Below are 22,722 nucleotides of genomic sequence, written 5' to 3'. Positions count from 1 at the left end.
GGGCTTCCAAGTGTTTACATTCAGCTGTTGAATTTGGAAAGAAAATGACAGAATTTACTTTGAAAAAAACACTTGATGATTATGGGACTTCGCATTTTGGACATTGAGGCCCATATTTATGAAAAATGACGCAAAACTGTGCTAACGCGGCTAAATGCTAAATTATTGCCACTTTCATTTCCTGTTTTGCATACTTTTGATAGAGCATTTTAGGCATGTCTTTCATGTTCACATGAATGTTACTTTTGTTCCATATACAGAATAGATATTCTTATCATTTTCTAATTGATTTCACTGCTGAGCCACCTAAGCTCTTTCGGTGGACAAGTAGGGTAATAATCTGTACTTTTTGAGCCGTGAGTGAGAGCTCGATAGAATTAATATTGACTTTGATTCACTGCCATTGTCAGATACAATAAAAGTGACTGCGGGCATCTCTTTTCCCAAAGACAGGAATGAGGTGAACATCCAATCAAACCCCTTCACGTGTATTGGTCTCTGTTCCTACAAAAATAACATTGACAAATATGTTACGATGCTATCCATAGGATAACCAAGCATACTATTTCAAATCTAATCGTTTTATTTTTAATTGTCCATTAATGGAATTTATTTTACTGAGTATAACACGTACTCAGTGCTTTAGAGAGGTCGGCTTGAGGGGTAACTTAAATTCTGGAAACTGTATTACTACCAGGCATTGGCCTAATTTCAATTGCCCAGGAGTGATTACATTAATTCTGGTAATTCCTTGTTACTCGTTGGCATAAAATTACTAAAAATTATGTGAATACTACTTGCGTAAAAAGGAGTAAATTGTGTGAAAAATCCTAATGCAAGAGCAAACTTCATTAGCGTGAACAGCCGCTCTTGCTTGCTATTTGTGTTTGAATGCATTTGGCACTGTTCTGTCGACTTTGGATGCAAGGTTGGCACTGTTCTGTCCACTTTGGATGCAAGGGTGCATTTTGTGCTAAGAAAATAGCTGTACGTTGTTGATAACAAGTTAGGGGAAAATCCTACCCAAGAGCACATTAAGGAAGCGCGGGCAGCCGCTCACTCTTGCTAGTCATGTTATGTTGTCTTTAGTGCTATTCCTTAGCACAATGCATCCTCATGTCCATTTTGGACACGAGGGTGCATTTTTGACCTAAACACTACCACTAAAAACAGAATTACTCTTCTCGCATAATTCAAGCCTAATTTCTGAAAAATGTTATGTTATACTGTGTGATTATGCTACTCTGAATTACGCAATTTATGCCTATCCCCTAGTTACAACACTTTTAAAACCTAAAATTTCTGTTTAACAGCTATTAGATAAAAACAGCATTATAATCAAGTCTGGTGTTTAACTTCTGATCTAATGTCTGCATTGAATGATGGCTGTATAATCCATGCATGTTCCACTAACTTTAAACAGTTGTTATACTGCTGGTTGTTTTATAATAGTCATGTCAACAGTTTCAATTTTCGACAAGGGATTTCTTTGCGAAGATGCAGCTCTAGGTAATAAAGGTATGTTATTGATTGCAGTTTGGATATAGTTAATAATGCATATTTCTTACCCAGGCAATTATGGCTCAACTGCCTCAAGAAGAAAAGGCTAAAATTGCTGAGCAAGTTGAAATATTTCACCAAGAGAAAAGCAAGCTGGATGCTGAAGTGGCCAAATGGGATGACAGTGGCAACGATATTATTGTATTGGCCAAACAGATGTGTATGATAATGATGGAAATGACTGATTTTACCAGGTAAGAATGTTTACGTGGAGCATAATGAAAAGTTCAACTTGTGTGCGTTCTGTGAAAGGACTAATTTATTTAAATATGAGTGTGGATTCACATTTCTTATTCCTAGTAATAATTAGCCAGCAGCATTTTTTTAAAAAAACAGTCACAGAAAATATAAATCTGAAGAGTCCATTCACAAAAAACTTTACTCAAGTTCAAGTTACCGCACAAAAGTGCTTCCTGTGGGCCGAGCCACAAATCCTGATTCAATGAATCAGGCATCTATGCTCATCTTTGCCCAGGAAAAGTTCAGAACACGTGGACATATGATGCATTCTCATTCATCATAATTTTAGGGTTAGATGGGCACATCCTAGATGGTGTGTAGGTATTCATAATCCTTCACTGCACTGCCAAAATGATAACTTCCCCACCTTATCTAGAGGTGTGTGAACTGGTGGGTTTCTGACGATGGATCCTTCTGACTTAGTCCTTTTGTTAGAAGTAGAAATTCTGGAGTGGGGTAAAGTTGAAGGTTGTATCAGGTGTAGTCCTCACAAGATTCGGTAGCCACTGAAGCTATTTTGTTTGGTGACAAAGGCTTCATGCAGAAAAATTAAACTTCCACCCCTGCCAAAGTCCTTTCACAAACAATATACTTTTCTCACTTTTGCCTGGTCAAGATTTCTTCTCTGGGCATAGTCTATTTTTTGGTAGCTCAAAAGCATCCACACGGTCAAAGGTAGAAGCCGTAGCCAAGCAGGTCACAGTTGAAGCTATATACTTTAGCAGCGAGGGAACAAAACAGTCTTCATTCAGATGGCAAAAACCTCAGAGTGGAGGGCCAAACTAATTTTTCTTGCCTACCAAGGAAACACCTTGTTTAATGTAATCACTCCTGATGTGGTCACTTGCAATATAGTAACATGGATATGTCTGTTTGTGATCTCTTGCATGTAGTATGGTGCAGACAGGTTGGGTTTCATAGAGCATGTCTTCATGTTAGCTTGGTACTCTGCAATTGACATAAACTTTGCATAAGGACGTTTTAGTGTTTGGGTGATGAATGTATCTAATGTGGAACCCTAATGGAACTCAGCAAAGACGTGTAAGCGTGTTCAGCCAAGAGTCTCCTCATATTCACCTCACTGTCTTGCCCACTTTACAGATATTTATGCTTTGTCTGAAACCACTTTGATTTATCATTGGTTAAGTGCTAAGCAGATAATCTAAAAACAATAACCAAATTCCATATTTCACTGGAACTGAATATTACCTCTGCCGTTCAGCCTCAAGCACATCGTTTGTTTCCTCTTTTAGCTCACAAGGATCAACAAAGCATGTCTATGTCAGAAGGTCATTGGCAAAGTGTAAACTCCCGGTCTAGCCCTTTGGGAAGTAACTACTACAAGTCCTCCTATATTTTTCTTGCATGTCTTTTTGTGTGATGCTGCGTTAGGTTAAATCAAATAGGGAGAAACACAGTAAGTTTTAAACCAAATATATAGGGGAGAATACATAGAATAAACAAGATGTTCGAAAACAACATAAAAAAATTAACTTCATCTAAAAAACAATGTCACATAGTGTTAAGAATGTTGGGGCTTTAGAGGTAAAAGAGAAAAGTAGGTGATAAATCAAATTAACTAAAAGTGGAGTTACGTCACAGGGAGTCCCTCATTTTTTCAAGACCAGGAGTTCCAACAGAATGTAAGTTCAAATTAATTGATTTAAGAGGATTAGAGTTGTAATGCCAATTCCTACTTTCAAACTAATTGCATTCAATTTGGTCCAAACAAACAGAAACAGATAGTTTTTGATATATTAACAATATTCATTCAAATTTTTGATCAAAAGAGATTTTAGGGGAGGAGTTATAAAAGTGGATAGAGTATCAGGGAGAGAATTTGGCGCCACTTTTCTTGCGCCTTTTAGCGCCCCCTTACCGCCACCATGTGTGTGCTGTATTTAAATACGGGTAGGGGGCAATTGCGTCAATTTTGATACGCTATTGATGTACTCACGCATAGAAATCTGTTAGATTTCCGTGCACCATTTTTTCGGCTGCCCCTGACGGGGGAACGCACCCTTTGCATACATTATGCCTGGCACAGGCATAATGTAGCACAAGGGATTACAAAGTGGCTCAGTGCATGCACTGTGCCACTTTGTAAATATGGTGCAGCGTTTTTGGCCTTCTAACGCTGCATTAGCGTAAAAAAATGATACTAATATGACATTAGAATGGCACAGGGGGCTCTTAAATATGCCCCTTAGAAATTCTCCAATTCGATAGAAGGGGCAGTGATAGAGGTTCTTGTGAGAAATGGGTGTAAAAAGGGATGTATAACCCAAAGGAAAGCTATGGTAGGCAAAGTTGTGCAAATGGCGGCGTCAAGTTTCTATTTACAGTCAAAGGAGTTTTGCAACGAAATTTTACACGACCTCCACATTGAAACAGCAGTGTCTTGTAGTGCAACACCTACTATCTGGAAAGCTATGTAAAGAAGGCCCAGTGGGCAGGAACTAACTCTGACATTCCAGAAGCCAAATCAACTAAAGCCAGTGTGACTTGGGTTTGTGTGGAATTCTAGTGGCAAATAAAGCAGAGCACAAAACAATGGATTTAGCAATGGGTAAAGAGTTTATTTAATGGTATGTCCATGCATAACATATATAAGGTACGCACTTTACACCGAATCCTGTTGGAAAGCTTCCTACCTATAAGAACTGCCACTGTAGGGTGTGCCTAGTGCACACATCTCATTCAACACACTGCTTGTTTTCCTTTCGAAAGCGACACAATACTTTACCGTCACAATAATATTGTAGTTTTATCGTGGGTGCAGCGGACGACATCTGCATTGCACCAATTACTAAATATAGTGCTGTATTTTGTATTTCTGTCTACTTTCACACAGCACTGCCTGCTTTTTAGTCCATGTCTGATATGACCCAAAATGTAACACTGTCTATCCCTGTTAATATTGAATTACCTATTTGTTTCAGTGCACCGCTTATTTACTGTCAGCTAACATTATGTAAATGTCCATACCCATCTCCATTACTGCTTACAGCCCTAATGCATCGTGTTATTGCTACTTCATTCACAAATATCCAAAGAACACATTTGACATGTGGGTGTTATCATAACAGGAGCTGCTGCTGTCTAAATTACATTCTGTCCCACCTTGCTGGAAGCTCCGACGACGGAGGAAAATTCCACCTCGGAAAGCAGCAGAGAAATAGAAAAAAAAGAAATCCCATGAATGTTAGCACAGTATAACAGGATTAAGCCTCAAGTAGCTTAGTGGCCTTCTGACAGCTAGTCTGAGAAAAGACATTGCCTAATGTGACGTGCCACACACCAGACTTGGCAGCCAAGGTGCTAAGCGCTGGCTTTGGTAGCAGAGAATTTAAAAAAGTGTTTATTCCAGCAGGGCTGTCTTCATAATGAGCACTTATAAATGCACATACTATTAAATATGGATACCGGTCTAGAAAGAGCCATCAACCTAAGTCGAAAGCGTTTAGTGTGAGAGCGGGTCCACCCCTTCATCTGACTACACCGCAGGTACTTAAAGACGAATCAGGAGCAAATTGGGGAATCTTTCATAAGGTTATGACAAAAACGCTAGCTCGGCTCCTAAAGGTGGTGATTTAAATGATTTAATTGTAACATAATTATATTTTTTGCAGAGGCAAAGGTCCACTGAAGAATACGTCAGACGTCATCAATGCGGCCAAGAAGATCGCTGAAGCTGGATCCCGGATGGACAAACTTGCACGCGCAGTTGCCGATCAGGTACTGTCAAACAGCTGCAAGCAATCCGTAAAGTTGCCTGTTGTACAGAACAGGCATAACAGTGGGGAAAATGTGAAAAAACATTCTACAGAGGTGGGTGTGTAGAGTGGCCCTTGCACAGCATACTTGACGCAATCTGGGGCCATATTTCGGAAGTGCTCTAGGGGCGCAATGGGCCCAGGGCACCTTTGTATTGTAGAGGGGGCTGCAGATGCTTGTGCATCCCCTTCTCTGATACCGAAAGTGCTGGTGCACATAAAGTGCCAACGCTATCATTCAAGGGTGTGCCCTCATCATGGGGGCGTGGCTCCATGCATATGAGGGAATCCTTTTGCCTCTTCACCCGCGGCGTATCATACATGTGGGCGCAGAGGAACAGAAGCTGTCAGGGGGCGCACTGTCAGTGGGCCCCCTGATGGCAGTCCTCTGGAGAGTGGAAGGGTGTCCCACGGACTCACCCGCAGACATCCCCTTGCAGGGAGGTGCATTCGCTTACTGCGACCACCTGAATGGGGATCTCTAAGTCCCCCTAAAAGTGCAGGCAAGCTCCCGAGTGCATTGTGAAACAGAGCATTTTCCTTGCTTGCGTCGGGTGCACCTTTACAAAGGTGCACTCGGTGCAAACAAGGAGAATGTGCTGCATCGGTGATATAACCCCTGGTCCTTCCATGCTTGCACTCTTCTGAAAGTAACAATCTGTCACCGTGCAAAGACATTCACTCCAAGGATTAGCAGTAATCCTGCCTCATCAATAGTCATGGGGAAATAATCCTTGTGATCAGATAGAAAGCAGTGATGGAGGCCTGCAGGGCACAGCAGATCTTCATCTGTGCAGACACGGTGCCAACATTGCCACCACTGCCCTGTGTTTGGAGCAGGGCCACAATGTATGAACATTACCCGTGTTGTGAGAAGGACAGATCAAGAAGTGTAACACTTGAAGCAAAATCAACCACCACAGGTAACTACTAGGGATGCAAAGGAGCACTGAGGGCGCATGCGGGGAGCATGCAGCGGCTGTCTGGTGCCCCCTCAGTTGTGTTTTGCATAATTGGAGCTCTGGGACAGTCTCAACTGTCCATACGGTTAAATTAACAAGACAGTCTATAGCCTTGTAATTATTTTCAAGCCATTGAGCAGTCATCAAACGTTAATCCTTTTCCATGCCAATTGCAAGAAAAAGGTAATGTCTTTTTGTGTCACTGTCTTTTTACTGCAAATCAAAAGAATTTGAACATTGGCATTGTCAGTCTCAAAGACATTTACTACATGCAATGTCAGTTTAATAAATTGGACTTTGGCTTTCCTTCTCAAGTAGCCTGTCACATTGCACAGCACAGACGTTGCAAAGGTTACAATAATTTTATAAAATGGGTGATTTGTTTCCTCGCAGCAATGGCATCGTTTTGCCTCCTTTCTGGAGTTGGCTAGACAGCCTTCTAACAAAATAGGTGTCATTTAACCTCCTGTTCCTTCTGGTATTGGTATTTGCTGTTTCTCCTTTCCATCCATGTAGATTTTGAATCGGTGCCTCTGCTGATGCAGTTTGGCAAAAATAAGTTAACTGAGGGCCGTTGCAGACCACCATATTTAGATGTTTGTGCTTTCAGGGGAGATGAATCTTTTTTTCAGGACTTCTTTTCAGTAAAGCAAAAACACTTTCTTTTGTACAAATTGCAAGGTTTGCAATCACAAAATCCTTTAGTACACCTGGTCCACAGACCCCCAGAAGCTGTCCCTGAGTACTTGGGAACCAGGAGTGACATTCCTTGCATCAGGATGAAATTGGACTTGACATTTTTCTGACATTCTTAGGAACATGGCAAAGTGCCCGAAGCTCGCTGTGAAAGATGTGTTCTCACTTGGCAAGGTTTCAAATCTACAATTGGACAGGTGCAAAAAAAACTATCTGCTCGTGTACTCAAAGATTCCTGGTGAAAGTTTACATTTTCAGAGCGGTGGGAGTTATAGTGGGACACTCTGTTATACAACTCTATAGACACATAGGGCAATATTTATTGTGTAATTGTATCGCACTTGCACCATGCAATGAGATGCAAGTATGACCCAACTACTAAGTCTGATTTATCAAGGCACGTAAGGCCACCTTTCATGACCCTGAGTGACTTGAAAAATCTGGAGTAACACAACACAGCTTAAATTTCTGCATTGTATTACTCTGCCTCATGAAGGTGGTACATGGGTGGTGAGTGGGTGTTCCCATGTAACACCCATGCATTTCCTGATTTACCATAAGTGGTAGGTCTGAGAATGCGCCAAAACTGATATGTAGCCCCAGCTGAAGCGTAACAAAGAGAAATATGTTTATTTTTCTTCATTCTTTCATCTTTCTATGTGTGCTGCATTTTGCTCCTGTAAGTGAAATGTGGATTGCTCTAAGACAGTAGTGTGGGGAGGTTTCTTTCTTCCTTGCGCAAGATGGTCTGGGTACTGTGCCTAGCCCCTTCCTGAGCTTCAAATGATGCCTACACTGTTACTGGAAAATGTAGCTAACACCTGGCCTGCCCCTTTCTTTGCCCGCTGGCCAGTGAGGCAATATTCCGATAGAGAACCTGCTTTGAGTGAACACAGAAGAGGGTTTGCTTATTTCCCTGGCCACACCATAGGGTAGGTACAAGCGCTCTGCACAAGGGAAGACATGTGCTGCCATCCTAGCTTTAGGGAAAGAAGGCCACTATGGGATTGTTTGCAGTAGCACACACAGGAACTGCTGCAAAAGTGGGCAGGGTTACCACTGGAAACCTTTTCCCTATTGGTCAGGGAGGGGCCAGGAGTCACTCCAATCCATAGGCTAGTGGCAGGCATAAATGTGGCACCCCTGGTGCAACTGAACTTCCTGCAGCTACTGCTGAATTCTTCACCAGGCCAGACGATGTTGAACTCTTCACCAGCTCCAGCCTACAGCTTACCTCCACTGAGGAAATCCTGAGCTCCAAGAATTACCCAAGACTGCCCTCTTTCACTTCACCAGAACAGGTGCTGACCAACACCCATTCAACAGCAAGACCATTTATGTCACAAAAAAAGTGAATTCTCCCACTCAAAGCCTTCCAGCCTATATCAATGACCACATCAGGATCCCGATCTCCTGAAAACCAATCACAGCTGAGTCGTGCTTTATTTACAGCCTAACACCTTCAATGCCGACCCATCCACAGCCCGTCGATATATAGTGCTATCAGTGAGAAAAGGAGGTCAGTCTTTGATCAGGAAGCATCCAGTCCCTGTGTCTGACCGGTGATTAGCAATGGTTGGCTGCAGATAGCACTAGGTGCTTTTTTAGTTAAAAGCTGAAAAACTCACATCTCTGGCTGCCCTTGTTGGGGGTTTTGTGTTGGTGTCATTTTGGTCGTTTAAGCATTCTTCATTTTATAAACTGGATTGGGGTTTTTATTGTGTTGTCTTTTCAACATTTTAATTATTTTGGTACTTCTAAATGCTTTACACATTTTCTCAAGTAAAACCTGTCGTCTTGATCTCAGGGTTTGATTACTGAAACCTTTGTTGGTCGTAACAGGAACAGTGCCATAATTGGTTACGGTGGCCTTCCATCCACCCCAACTAATGATCCACTTTCTCACAGTGTCTTTTCAATTTCAGCAGGGTAACAACTAGGAACCCTTTCCCCATACCCCATGTTTTATTACAATACCAAGATGTAATTGCATTTACAGCTGAAGTGCATCTTAACTAACTTAAACCATACTTGGGTATCATGGGATGCACTGAGCTCCACTATAAGATTTGGTAAATATGAAAGTAACAAATGCTAAAACGCATAATTGCAAACTAGAGCGGTCATGATTCATAGCTAACCTCCTTCCACAGCTCTTTAAAGATGAGTCGGAAGAGAGGAAATGAAATACAATATCGGGTAATCATCAACTAAAAAAACTACCAATTCAGGGAACATTGGATGCAGCCTTTGCTTGTAACGCACAAGCAAAGGCTGCATCCAATGTGTTCAGTGTTGGCTTTTGTTCAGTAGTCATGTATTGATCTTCACCTCGATAACCCTCTCGTCCTTTCACTTTTCTTCGTTAGCTCAGTCCTTCCAGTCATATTTCCTCTTGTACGCTACTCCTTATCACTGCCTCTCATCTCTGTGTGTATAGCAGGCAGGATGACTCAGACATTAGAGCTCTCCCTTCTGAGATAGGACGTCCTTCTGAAGTAGGTAAATCCAGTACCATAAATGGAGAGTGGTAGCAGCTGTAACAGCACTTAGAAATGTAGGATCACTATTTAAGAAGCAAATTAGTGGATGGGTTAGAACAGGGGAAATGAAATAAAGCAGACCGAGTTCAGGCTGTTGAATGTTAAAAAAATGAAGAATGAACCAATTTATATATGGGTCTTGTCTCCTTTTCATCTTTTCTCTTACAATGCATAGTTTTTGTATCACTGATGTTTCTGTTTGCCTCTGTCTTTCTGTTCCTTTTCTTTTCTTTTCATTTCTTTTCATTTCTTTTCTCATTTTTCATTGGATTTTCATTTTCAGTTATTTTTTTCCTTTACTTTCTTGCGGCTCCTCATTTCATTTTTGCTGTTTCTTCTGTCCATGACTATATGGTTCGAAATCCATTTATGATAGCATAGCAGTACACAAGTCTTTAGTGAAGGCTGAAACAGAGTTCTGTCTCATACTCCTCAATCATAACAATGAAGCCACCAAATGTTGGGGCAATTTTCACGTGAGTGCTTTGAGGGACACCTGTGACAACTAGAGAGTCACCAGAGCTTTAGTCCTCCGCAGTTCAAGACAAAAGTTGATATATTTAGAGCTGTCAAAGGAATAATACAAAAATGTCCTCCCTTGCTGCTCAATGGGGACACCTGTTAACTTTACAACAGGTACACGAGCCTCTTGTCTTTCTGTAAAACGTGAACTTTGACCAGCAATTTTTAACACAGCGACTGTAAGGAAAAAAAACACTGACTTCAGAGATGTTCAAAATATCTCCCTTTGAAGTTATCTCCATGTTGAGTTGATCAGACTCAGAAATGGCACAGCAGAGCTATCTGGCAGTGAGCGAGGCTGGGGGAGGAAGCAGATGAGCATAAGGCGAAACATCATCCAGTAACCTCCCTATCTTCGACTGTGACTGCTCCTTGCAATTGCAAAGGTACTAAAGAGAAGAAGGATTGCTCACCCAGCAGGTGATCAGGACACACCTAAGTCTGATTAAATTAACCTGCACCCCCATTGTAGGACAAGGCCCCTTTTGCATGGTTACCCCCACTTTTTGCTAGATTATATTGCTAGTTTTCGGGAAACTGCACACTGGGACACTACTGTCCAGAACCCAGTACATGGGGTCTAACCTTAAAACATGTCAACATTTGCAATACTCATAACTGGCATACTTAACTTACCTATGAATCTCTAGTGTGTGGTACAAAGTGTATCCAGGTCCTTTAGGTCCAATGTAGTGTGTCCCTGCAGTTTTAAACCTGCAAATCTGACCTGTCAAAAGTACCTGTTTTTACAGGCCTACACCCTCCTTTTAAATATTGATGAGTCACAACTATGTAGGCTTCAGTTCCAAATGGCAGGGTGGATGGAATTTAAATGTGGGACATGTAAATGTTTAATGTGAAACAAGCCTTTACAGTGACAAGGCCCTAACAACTATTTTCACTATAGCAGAGTCAACCTTTCCGTAATAAAGCATTGCAATATAATGTACACATTTAATAATTCTATCATCTCATTGAAAACAGTTACAAACCTAATTCTTGGACTTTAAAAAAAAAATATTTATTAGAAGCACACATTAGTGGTAAAGTCAGATTTGCAATTACTATTTTGGAACTGGTACTTTGAAAAACATATCTGTTCCAACTGCAAACCAGGAGCTGAATATCCCACATAATGAAGTGTGAAATTGCTCCCAGAGCTGAGCCAAAGGCCTTCGGTGTGGGGTGGTGTTCTCCTCTTCTGACAGGAAAACCACTTGGCTTGTGCCCAGGAACTTAATTAACTAATTAAGAGGCCTAGCCTGTTGCAGGCAGTTGTATCTAACACCTGGGCTTCCACCCTCCTTTGTCCCTCCAGTCAGCAGGAGAGGAACTGCTTCCAGAACTACTTTTGAGTCACCACGGGGCTATATCCCTGGCCCCACCTCTATGGTGGGCGCAGGAGGTGTGCACAAGGGAAGAAAGGTTCTGCATTGTTGGTTTTAGGTGAATAAGGACACTCTGGATTGTTTGTGATAGGGCACACAAACACTGCTACAAAAGTGAGTAAGGATTCCACCAGGGAACCTTTTCCCTATAGGCTAGGGATGGGTCAAGGGTCACCCCCACCCACAGGCTGAATCCAGGTATAAATGTGACAGTCATGAAAACTCTCTTCAGAAGACTACTGGACCTATCGAAGGAAGACAAAGGACTGCACCTGCTGTTGAGACCTGAAATGCTGGAAGTGATCCAACTTGTACACAGGACATAGAAGTAGACTCCAAGGGTAAGATGACTTTCCTGAAGAGCCCAGTTGAGCAGTTCCAACTGGATGTGCCCTAGGCCTTGCTGGTGGCTTCTGCTGGTGTTTTCCCCCCTAAGTGCCATTTCAGAGGTCTTGGGACCATTGACTAGCATCCTTAAAAACCTAGAATTTAGAAACATTTTAGGTCCAAAGACCTCTGGAGGGCCAGGACTAACCTGTTAAGTTTATACAATAAAGGGACATTGCCGCTGGGGCAAAGACTCTGGTTTCTCCCACTTTGAGCTTTTCCACAGCAGCAAATCTGTTTCAGCAGGACATTGTGAGAAAGTACCCAGCCTTGTGCAGCCCTGTACAGCTACCACTTGCAGCGTTGCCCTACTGGAAGAATCTACACACTGAAAAAGTGACTAAGTCAGAATATAGAAATCTTCACTAGAAGAAGGTGCAAAAAGTATCCAACATGTAAGGCACCTTCCTTGGAAAATAATTTTGAATTTCTCCCACTCTGCTTTCTTGTGCCAAAAGTCAACAGCTTCACCAGAACCACACCTGGTGGCTATTTAACTTGTGGTACTCCTCTTGGCTACAGCCTTCTGCCCTGCCTAGCTGAAGCTTAAACTTTCAGCTGGGATGAACTTGATTTCTGATCCTTCCTGCACTCCATTCAGGTCGGCCTTAACTTGTGCCTAGTTCCTGGTCAACCAGCCACATTTGGTACTCATCACTTTTTGGTGCTATTTTTATTTAAACATTTTAAATTTCCTATCTCCAGTTCCCCTAATTGATTTGTATTGCTTTGTTGTCATTTTGTTTATTACATTCTCTATTTGCATAACTGGGAGTGGGATTTTGATTGTATTTTGTTTTTGAGTTCTTCAAATGTTTCTACTATTTGTGAATGCTTTACATATTTTCATAAGTTAAGCTGTTCTGTTCTGTGTCTACCAGGGGTTGAGCTCAGAATTAAATTGGTAAACGCCTTTCTGGAACTAACAAGAATAGTGACATTAATACTTGTGCTGGGCTGCCATCCACCCCAGCTACTAATCCACTTTCTCACGCCCACCTTTACCATGCATGGCATATTAGGCACTGTGTAGTAGCAAGCATGCACAGAGTAGTAGCAAGAGTGTTTAGAAAGCTCAGGTATCTTTGTGGGTGTACATTAGGGGTAGTGCACATTGCAAATGCAAAGGGTCACAAACAGAAAAGCAGAAAAGGGAACATTTATACATAATTTTGGAGGCATACTTTCATGCACAGGCACCATGACAGAAAATAACAATAAAACAACAAAAAACAATAAAGGTGCAGGAGATATACATTTTTAGAGTTTTAAATAAAAACAGCACCAAAAAGCACAATGTACAATACACCATTGAGGGCAACTGGTTGTTCAAGACCAGGACCACCGTAAGTCTTAAGGCAAACTGAGATGGAATAAACAAGTCAGATAAGACATGGTTAAAAATTCACCTTCGCACTTAAAATATTTTCAAGATGGAAGAGTCCACAGTGAGGCAGGAAGGATCTGAAGACAGATTTGTCGGTGACACGTTGACAAAAGCTGACCCTCCATATAGTTGTTGATGAAGGTGGGATAGGTTCAGAGTGGGAAAAGTCCAAAGTAAATGCCCAGGAAGACATCAACATTGATCGGATGCTGCTTGGCATCAGATCCGGAAAAGATTTCTACCTCTGAACTTAAATTATTTTCTGGAAATCAGATTTCCTCAGCGGGGCAAGGCTGCAGGTTGTAGCTAATGTAGGTTTGACGTTGTTGGATGCCGGTCAGTGTCTCGTCTGCTGAAATGAATTTTGTGCTGCAGAGAAGTCTGGTTCACTGGTGACCCTTGGAGGACTGGCTGGCAGGTTGGTTCTGATCCCTCGATGGTTCTTAAATAAAAAAGTGGCAAAATGTTCTAAGTAGTAAGTTTCTAGTTAGAGACAGAGGGAGTATAATCTGACATCAGTCAAGGGTTTCAGGACCTTAGGAACAGGACTCTGGGGCCAAGATTCACTTAAACAGAAGCCATTATCAGGGTCTAGTTGAAAGAGGTCAGTTTGGCACCTTGAGGAAAGTGGGCTTCATGCAGAATTTCTGTCTCTGTAGCGTAACAGGAGGTCACCTAATTGATCCTTGGAGCCTACTTTTTTGTCCTGGTACACATGGGAGCAAGTTCATTCCTTAGGGTTCTTCTCACATGTCTCAACAGGAGGTGCAGTTCATCTTTGTTCTTCCAAAAATCCAATAGTGTTCTGCAGATGGTACTCAGTGCCAGTCTGTGGGTGCAAAGCAATCTTTTGTCCACGCCTGAAGCCAGTTCAGAGCAACTCTGCCCTTCCACTGGGATAGGAGCCACACTATAACCTTTAGTAGAAGGACACAGGCCCTAGTGTGAGCTACATATGCCTGTCACTGGCTAAGCATTATTTGAAGCTCAGGAAGGGGCTAAACACAGCCACCACACCATCCTGTCAAAGGAGAAAGACACCTGCCCATACCCAAGCCCTTAGTCTGCGCTCTGGAAGCAATCCACATCTCATTCCAGGGGACTCATCAGGAGTCAGTTAATAACTGGCAGGAAAGCCTTTAGGTTTCAGACAGAAAACAAATAACTTCTAAAAGTGTCTGTTTCTTCATAGTATTATAAATTGTGACTTTGCTATTGATTTGGATATTAAATTACTATTAAATTGAGTGCTTGAAATATTCTCAAGGTATTGCCAAACTGAATTTAGCACCTCATAAATGCAGTATTGTAAACCAGTGTTAGTCCATGGGAAAGTGAGCCTTGCCCAAGTGAAAAACTAATTTGGGTTTTTCCCTGCCAGGACAAGTAAAACATTATGCATGCATGTTCTACATTTTAATGTCATGCACCCTGTTCCATGGTCATTTAAGGCCTTCCTTAGGGGGGCGACCTATAAGTACTGTATTAAAAATTAAGGTTTAGCCCTGTCAAAAGGTTTATTTTGACAGGTCAAATTTGCAGTTTTAAACTTGCACCACCAGGCTGCAGTGTAAGGTCTGTAGACATGCTTTACCATGTCATTTTATTGGTGGCACAATATGCACTGCAGTCCACTAGTGAAATTTCACTTACATTCCCTGGGCACACTTTGTACCATATACTAGGGAGTTACAGGTAAGTTAAATATGTCAGTTAGGTGTATATCAATTCGACAAGTTATTAAGGGGTAGAACCCATACACTGGACACTGGACAGCAGTGTCCTAGTGGACAGATACCATAAACCAGCACTTAACCCTAGACAAACGTGTGGGTGACAATGCAAATAGGGGCAGAAAGGGGTGTTTTCCTACATCCATCCTCAGTATCAAGGAAAAAAAGAGGTACATGTTTTCCGGTTTGACGTTCCATGGTAGACTCAGAACACAAAACGTTAATGATCCCAATTGATACAATCTTGCCAAATGATTCTCCTAAATCAATCCAAACTGATACAAAAGAGTAGATTCAACATTTGGAAACCTAGGGCCATATTTATACTTTTTGACGCACAACTGCACCAACGCAGTTGTACGTCAAAAAAGTTAACGCCGGCTAACGCCATTCCAAAGCGCCATGCGGGCGCCTTATTTATGGAATGACGTTAGCCGGCGCAGCTGACTGGTGTGCGTAAAAAAAAATGACCCACACCAGGCAGCGCCGGCGTAGGGGAAAATGGAGCTTGGGCGTCAAAAAATGGGGCAAGTCAGGGCTGAGGCAAAATATTGGCCTCAACCCGATTTGCGCCATTTTTTTTGACTCCCAACCCCCATTTAAATGACTCCTGTCTTAGCACAGACAGGAGTCATGCCCCCTTGCCCAATGGCCATGCCCAGGGGACTTATGTCCCCTGGGCATGGTCATTGGGCATAGTGGCATGTAGGGGGCACCAATCAGGCCCCCCTATGCCACAAAAAAATAACAAATAAATTACTTACCTGAACTTACCTTAAGTTCCCTGGGATGGGTCCCTCCATCCTTGGGCGTCCTCCTGGGGTGGGCAAGGGTGGCAGGGGGTGTCCCTGGGGGCATGGGAGGGCACCTCTGGGCTCCTTCCGAGCCCACAGGTCCCTTAACGCCTGCCCTGACCAGGCGTTAAAAAATGACGCAAAAGCGGCTGGACGTCATTTTTTTTGACCCGCCCACTCCCGTGCGCCATTTTTGCACGGGAGTTTAAATAAGGCGCACATGCCTTGGAGTCATTTTTTAGACGGGAACGCCTACCTTTCATATCATTAACTCAAGGTAGGTGTCCACGCTAAAAAATGACACAAACTCCAAGATCTTTGGCGCTAGACGGGTCTAACGCCAAAGTATAAATATGGAGTTAGCTTTGCGTCGGATTTGCGTAAAAAAAAAACGACGCAATTCCGACGCAAACAGAGTATAAATATGCCCCCTACTCTTTGTCAATGGAGAATTCGCAAATTAATACATTTCATGATCTAGTCTTTGCCTGTTTCTCAGTTGGTGTTTTTTGATGAATGCTTGGTAGAGTGTGGTATTGGTGATAATTAGCCCAGTGCCTCTATGTTTGAGACTTGTGTTTTGGCTTTCACCTCATAGGGCAGAGACACTCTGATAAAAAAAGAAAGAAAAATACTTTCATAAACATTACATACACCTAGTCCAAGATGATCAATAATATGGGAGCATCTGCTCAAAATATTCCTGGGTCAACCGATCCTGAGTCAGAGTAAGCAGTGTCATATAGATTTGTGCACTCTCTGGCAACATTGCAGCTTTCATGGTATTGCTCTGCTGCCATCGACTCTGATGCCCATGTAAATATGGCCCATTAGGTGGAGTAACCTCTCAGAACACGTCCAGGCCAACAATGCCTGAGAAACTATGGTGTCATGTTAAAAACACAAAAATCTCTAGAACGAACCCACTAAACAACCATGAAAAAAACATAGTATACAAAATCGAAAGGACTTGCTTCGCTACAGCCCTGTGCACCCCTGACATTTGCATTCTGGAAACGTTGATCTTTTTGACATTTTGAATTCCATCATAATATTTTAGTCTGCATTAACTGATATCAGCGATTCTGTGACCTCCTATAGGCAATGTTCAACAGTGTGTCAGCTGTCCTTAAAATGTTGTTAAATAATTCCACCTTTACAGTGCATGCTTTAAAAGTTTTTGATTAATCCCGTGAAGCTTATCAACCATAATTGCTGATGTTAATATGAGGTATAGGAGAAGGTAACTCATGAAGAACATTTTAGACAAAGGATGATGCTGATTTAAAGATAAGTAGAGGTATAAAGAGGTGTCGGGTGAGCTGGTATGAGGATGAATAGAGCTGAGAAGGGACAGGTTGAGGTTGATGTGTGATTGAGGATGAAGATGAGGTGAAGCTGAGGGTAAGAATGAGATGGAGTTAAATTGCCGTGAGGAGGTAGAGGTAAGTTTGATATTGATGTTGAGGTAATGCTAAAGTGCTTTTGTCAGAAGGGGGCAACTTTAAGATAAGTCAAGTTGCAATGAGGTTAAAGTGAGGGATAGGAAAGGTTGAAGTAGAGGAGAGAAGAAGGTGAACATAGCGTGAGGGTGAGGAACAGCCAAGGGTTATCTGAGATGGAAGGTAAAGTAGACTGGATGGTCAAGTGAAGTAAGGTTGATGTAAGGTGATGTGTTGTTATTAGGTTGGTATTAAGGCATGTTTTAAAGAATGTTTTGAATTGAGGTTGGTTTTTAAAAGAAGTAGAGGTTGAGTTGAGGTAACGTATTCTTGTGAGGCAGAGGATGAGGTTTGATGAGAGGCAGAAGTGAGTTAGAGCTGCATTAGAGCTCAATCAGTTAGAGGGTACTTCATGAGCAGTAGTTGCATGCCTCTAACATCAGTGCTGCTTTACTCCCTTCCCTAGTATCTTTAGGCGGCAAACACTGTGAACAGAAATTAATCATTTCCTAATTCCTGTAGCATTAGTTGTTTCTGTGCAATTAAATAGTGACTACTGAAAGACAAGGCTTGTTTTTTATGTTATAAATGTGTATGCTACAGAACACGAACAACTTACACAACATATAGATACACTCACCTCAATGTAAATGTTCTATACAAGGATAAATTCATCAATAGTTTGCTCCCAGGTGGCCCACCGCTATATATAGCAGGAGACACAACTAGGTTACAGTCAGAGAAGAACACACACTTTTTATAGGAGAGGAATCACTACAGGGAACCAAAGTTGTTTTATATCAGGGATAGATTACAACCACTGTTAGTGGGCTAGAGTAGAGAACATCAGCTATCACCTGACCCTATCCCTTTTTCTTTTCATATTAAAAAGAAATGTGATGTAAGTTTAGATAATCTGGGATAGGTGTTGGGAAAGGGTTAAGTTGTCTTTAGCTTACTTTGTTAGCCAGCCCAGCTGTTGGGATAGAAAAGTTCTCTGCATGGTAATGGATGTGTCTCTCTGCCCTGAGTGCCCAACTGTACTGTTTCTGTTTCTCTAATTCTAAATTGTGTTCTCATATGCAAACAAGGATCACACATTTGTGCCATGATATACGCCTGCTTTTACGGACAGCAGTCTTGTTGGAGGGGTGCCAAGGCAATACCCTCATAGTGGTGAAAGTCTACTGCCTTCAAAGGGAGGTAAGCCACAGGAGCCCTGTGGTGGCTGCATAGCAAGTAGTGATCAGTTGGAGTGAACAAGTCCTTTGTTAACCTGTCTCACTGGAGGAAGGCCTACAGGCTTGCTCACTTTTTAAAGTTCTGCTGCTGTGTGCTTAACTCACCCTTGGCCTACATCAGTTGGATGTGAAGTGCTGTGCAGTGCAAGAGTAGTGACCCTGCACTAGTTGCATGTGCCTGGGAAGGGTACAATATAAGAATGGAGCAGTACTGTGCAGTGCGTGCATGGTGAGTGCATGTACTGGGTTTATTTGTCGAGCTGTACAGCACATGAAAGATGTAGTGCTAGCCACTACATGCATGGGGAGTGCATGTACTTAGAGCATGTATACCTATGAGGAGTACAGCACATGAACTGTTGCGTAGTATGCGCATGGTGAATGTGGTTAATGTGCATGCTGGTTTCATGTGTGTCTGCAAGTGGCAACACAGAAAGGCTACAGTATTAAGCAGTGCACAGAGTGAATGTGTGTGCTGATTGTATGTGTGTCTGTGGTGGCACAATCCATGGGGGGTAACAGTGCTAGATACACTGAGTGAAAGTGCATCAGTAATTATACAATTCATGGAGTGCCATTTTTGGAGGCCCAGACCTGTCTGGTGAACACATAAGTAGGTAGGGGAATCTCCCCAGAAAGATTTATGAATTTCTGCATTTGTGTGAGCTGGGAGGGACACACTGGAGGAAGAAGTGCGAGGCACACCCTGTACTTCAAAGGGTGCTCTTTGATTCAATGAGAGATCACGAGGAAGTGACCTGGATGCATCTCAGAAAGGAGATGGGACTGATAAGGGAGTCATAAAGAGTGGGGCTAGGAGTCCCAATTTAACCTTTTGATGGGCATTTCACTGTGGCTGACATCCAGGTTGTGAACTCTAGTCAATACACTGGCCTTTGTTGTGGAACTTCGGTGTCTTTCCTGCTGTGACAGACAACTTTCCGAGGAGAAGAGGGAGAGGGGGCTGTTTGTTCTTCAAAAGAACCAGAACACCAACATAAAACGTCAAAGACCTAGACCCTAAATCACATTTGATATCTGGACATGGATTATAAGAATGGGAGAATGAGACCCCAAATATTGTCATCTGTCAACAGTGCTGTGTGAGGTGGGAAAGCTCTGCAAGACTTCTGCCTGTGACCAGAGCTGGTGGCCACGTCATGCTATTCTCCATGCTGGATGAGGGGACATCATCCAGGTAAACCACACCATCTGCTATGGAGCCCGGGGTACCTGCCTGCCTGTTTGCCAAGACTATTGTGCCCTGTGAGGAAGAGTTGAGTGTTGGAGGGAGAAAGGTCCAGTGGGAAGCCCTGTCAAGTGAGCACCTGGTGTGAGGTGTGACGAGACTGCTGCTGCACCAAGCAGCTCAACTCATTGCCTATGTGCAGACTGAAGTCTGCGACCCCCCTGTATACAAGGAAAGGGCAGCAGTGAAGAAACCTGTGTAAAGATTGCTTTGTGATAAGGGTGGAAGCCTGCATGGCCCCATTATGCTGACCCCATGTGCCCCAAAAAAATATTTGTTGCAAGAGAATTTTTATTTTAAGCTAACTCACATTTGGTTCTTACATAAACCAATGACTCATGGGGACACATTCTGCCTCACAGGACAATGTTATTACATTCACCTGTTGAGTATTGCCCATATTGACAAGGATACTAAGAATGTGCCAATCTTGGACACCATTGTGATTGGTAAGGATACCATAAAGCCAAGGGTGTGCATAATACACCAAGTATGTCTGTCATTATACCAAGACTACCGTTGTGCTGTGGCTTGTTGCCAAAATGCCATAACGACTGTCATTATACCTTGGGGGAGGGGGGCACCTTTTGTGAGAGTTGGCACACTTAAGTATGTACTCACCACAAAATGTCAAGGACTGTTGTAGTTATGCCATTGCATATTCTAGAGGTGGCCATAATCAGAGCAAGGAAGTGCACAATATTTTAGGAAAGCCCCATTATGCTGGGGACAAAATTGTGCCATAGCTGGTCACCATAATTCCAAATATGTCAACAATATCTCTGGGGAGAGCATAATTATGCCAGGAGTGGTCGATATTATGCAGGAGCAGCCACAATTTTGTGAAACAGAGGCCACATGTATGGCAGGCAAAACCTCAATTAGGTGAGGGGTGCAGAAACAATGTCTAGAAAGAAAGATCACCATAATGTAAGGGCCACCGTTAAGAAGTTACCACGATTATGACAAGAATGGTCACCATTGAGAAGAAGGTGCATCCCTGTGCTATGCAGGCATCAGGTGCTACTGCTGGACTCAGATGCAATTAAGAACACTTTGCCAAGAAGTTCTCTCAAACCAAACACACACTCACATGTAAATGTTTATAACACCTTACACCTGTGTGCACATACAGTCACACTTATGCACACACATACAGGCACACACACACACTCAGATGTGTGAATATCACACACCCATTGCTCTTCAGCCACTAAGACCCTCCAAGTCTCCAGTCCATATTTTCTTTCACTTTTTAAGTTCCTTTCATACTCGGCTCACACACCTAATAATGGCAGCCACAGCCTGACACTCAAATTGCTCTAACTACGGCTGGCTGACTACATGGAGTGTTACTGACACCACAGGGCCCTGTAACATGACCAATTATCAAACTGCTTTGTCCTATGGTGACTGGTCATATTAGAGGCCCTCAAGCTGTCAGTAACACTGTGTGTGAGCATGGAGTCATGCTATTTGACTGACTGGCTGCCATCCAGCAAAAAGCTCTGTTTCCTGCATGTTATGACTGAAACTGAGCCATTGTTCCAAACCCTCTGAATAATGCAATGGGAGAGGTTCCATTTTTGTGAGCTACTTAATTTTAGCCGGTCAGCTGCAGGCAGCATATGAGCTGCTTATCGGAGAGCTTTATTCTTTTCAACCATTTTGATTGGCCAGTTGAAAAGGTGCACATTATAAAACACCACATCCATGCTGTTAAGGTATTCTTTGTTAAATTAATTATGAGCTTCTTTACAATTCCTAAGTACTCGTTTTACTCCAGCATATTGATTAATATAATTATTCAAATGCCTGTGCATTTATGGTGTGAGGCTTGTTGAAAAACTGCATATTGTCTTTTTTTAATAAATGTCTCCTAAACAATTTACCTAAGGTGTATAATTTGACAGGGTCCTACTTACAACTAAGTCAGGGACTGTAACTAAAACAAAACACTTAGGATTCTGGGTACAATGAGTTATACTGAGTGTTGATTCTTATGATTAGTGGCTAGGCAGCTCCTAAAAGGAATTTGAGGTCCTAATTCAAAGGCCGTGTATGCTTTCTTCGGAGCCCAGCACCTCATACTCTTGAAAGATCTCAACCATTCCCTAAGAGCATAACTAGATCACCTGCTCTACAGAAAAAAAAACAAAAAAAATATGGTTTAATTAAGACTTTGGTTGAACACCAAACCAGAGATGTTTTAAGGCATAGGCAATCACCTTCCAAGAGGCACCTTGTGAAAGTAATCATCCTCTGTATTTGACCACTGTCTATTCAATTCCCCTCTCTCTCTAACCCCCCCATCCTCAACTTACCACTATCCTTGGCCCAGTTTCGCTACCCACTGTTGTCCTAAGAATTCTAGGGCCCTGAGCATGACATATTTTAACTGACTATTGTGTGACTCTGTTAAAGTTGACCATATAATGTGTTATTGTTTGGCATCATTAGGGCATCAATTATCATGAAATGTATAATAAATTCAGTTGTGCCAGGCAGTGGTTCAACCGCAGGGTGGTGACTCTGGGTTGGGTGACCAGGTTCAGAGGGTAATCTATGACCTGGTGGGGGTAGGTGTGCCCCCCAGGAAGTCCTGGGTTGCCAGGTAGTGGTCCAGTCTGAGGGTACAGACCCTGGACTGGAGGATCAGGTGCAGGGGGTAAACCCTGGCCTGAAGGGGGGCAGTTTGCCCGATCACCCCCGGTGTGATTTCAAGGGGTACTCTCCCTGACGGGGGTGCAGAACCCTAAGAGTAGGGTCAGGGGAGAGAGAGACTCACCACTGACCCCAGTG

At 42.6% G+C, this 22,722-nt stretch overlaps 1 protein-coding gene across 2 annotated transcripts in view; it reads left to right on the top strand.

Annotated features, from left to right (window-relative positions):
* CTNNA2 (catenin alpha 2) overlaps positions 1-22,722 on the top strand; it is a 2,570,005-nt gene that overhangs the window by 2,348,134 nt on the left and 199,149 nt on the right. For both annotated transcript variants that reach the window (XM_069204683.1, XM_069204674.1), the window contains exons 15-16: positions 1,573-1,754; positions 5,433-5,538. In XM_069204683.1, the coding sequence (XP_069060784.1) occupies positions 1,573-1,754; positions 5,433-5,538 (288 nt within the window). The remainder of the gene's footprint in view (positions 1-1,572; positions 1,755-5,432; positions 5,539-22,722) is intronic.

Source organism: Pleurodeles waltl, chromosome 1_2 (genome assembly GCF_031143425.1).
Source record: "Pleurodeles waltl isolate 20211129_DDA chromosome 1_2, aPleWal1.hap1.20221129, whole genome shotgun sequence".
Taxonomy (NCBI): domain Eukaryota; kingdom Metazoa; phylum Chordata; class Amphibia; order Caudata; family Salamandridae; genus Pleurodeles; species Pleurodeles waltl.
This window is presented reverse-complemented; position numbering and strand designations above follow the sequence as displayed.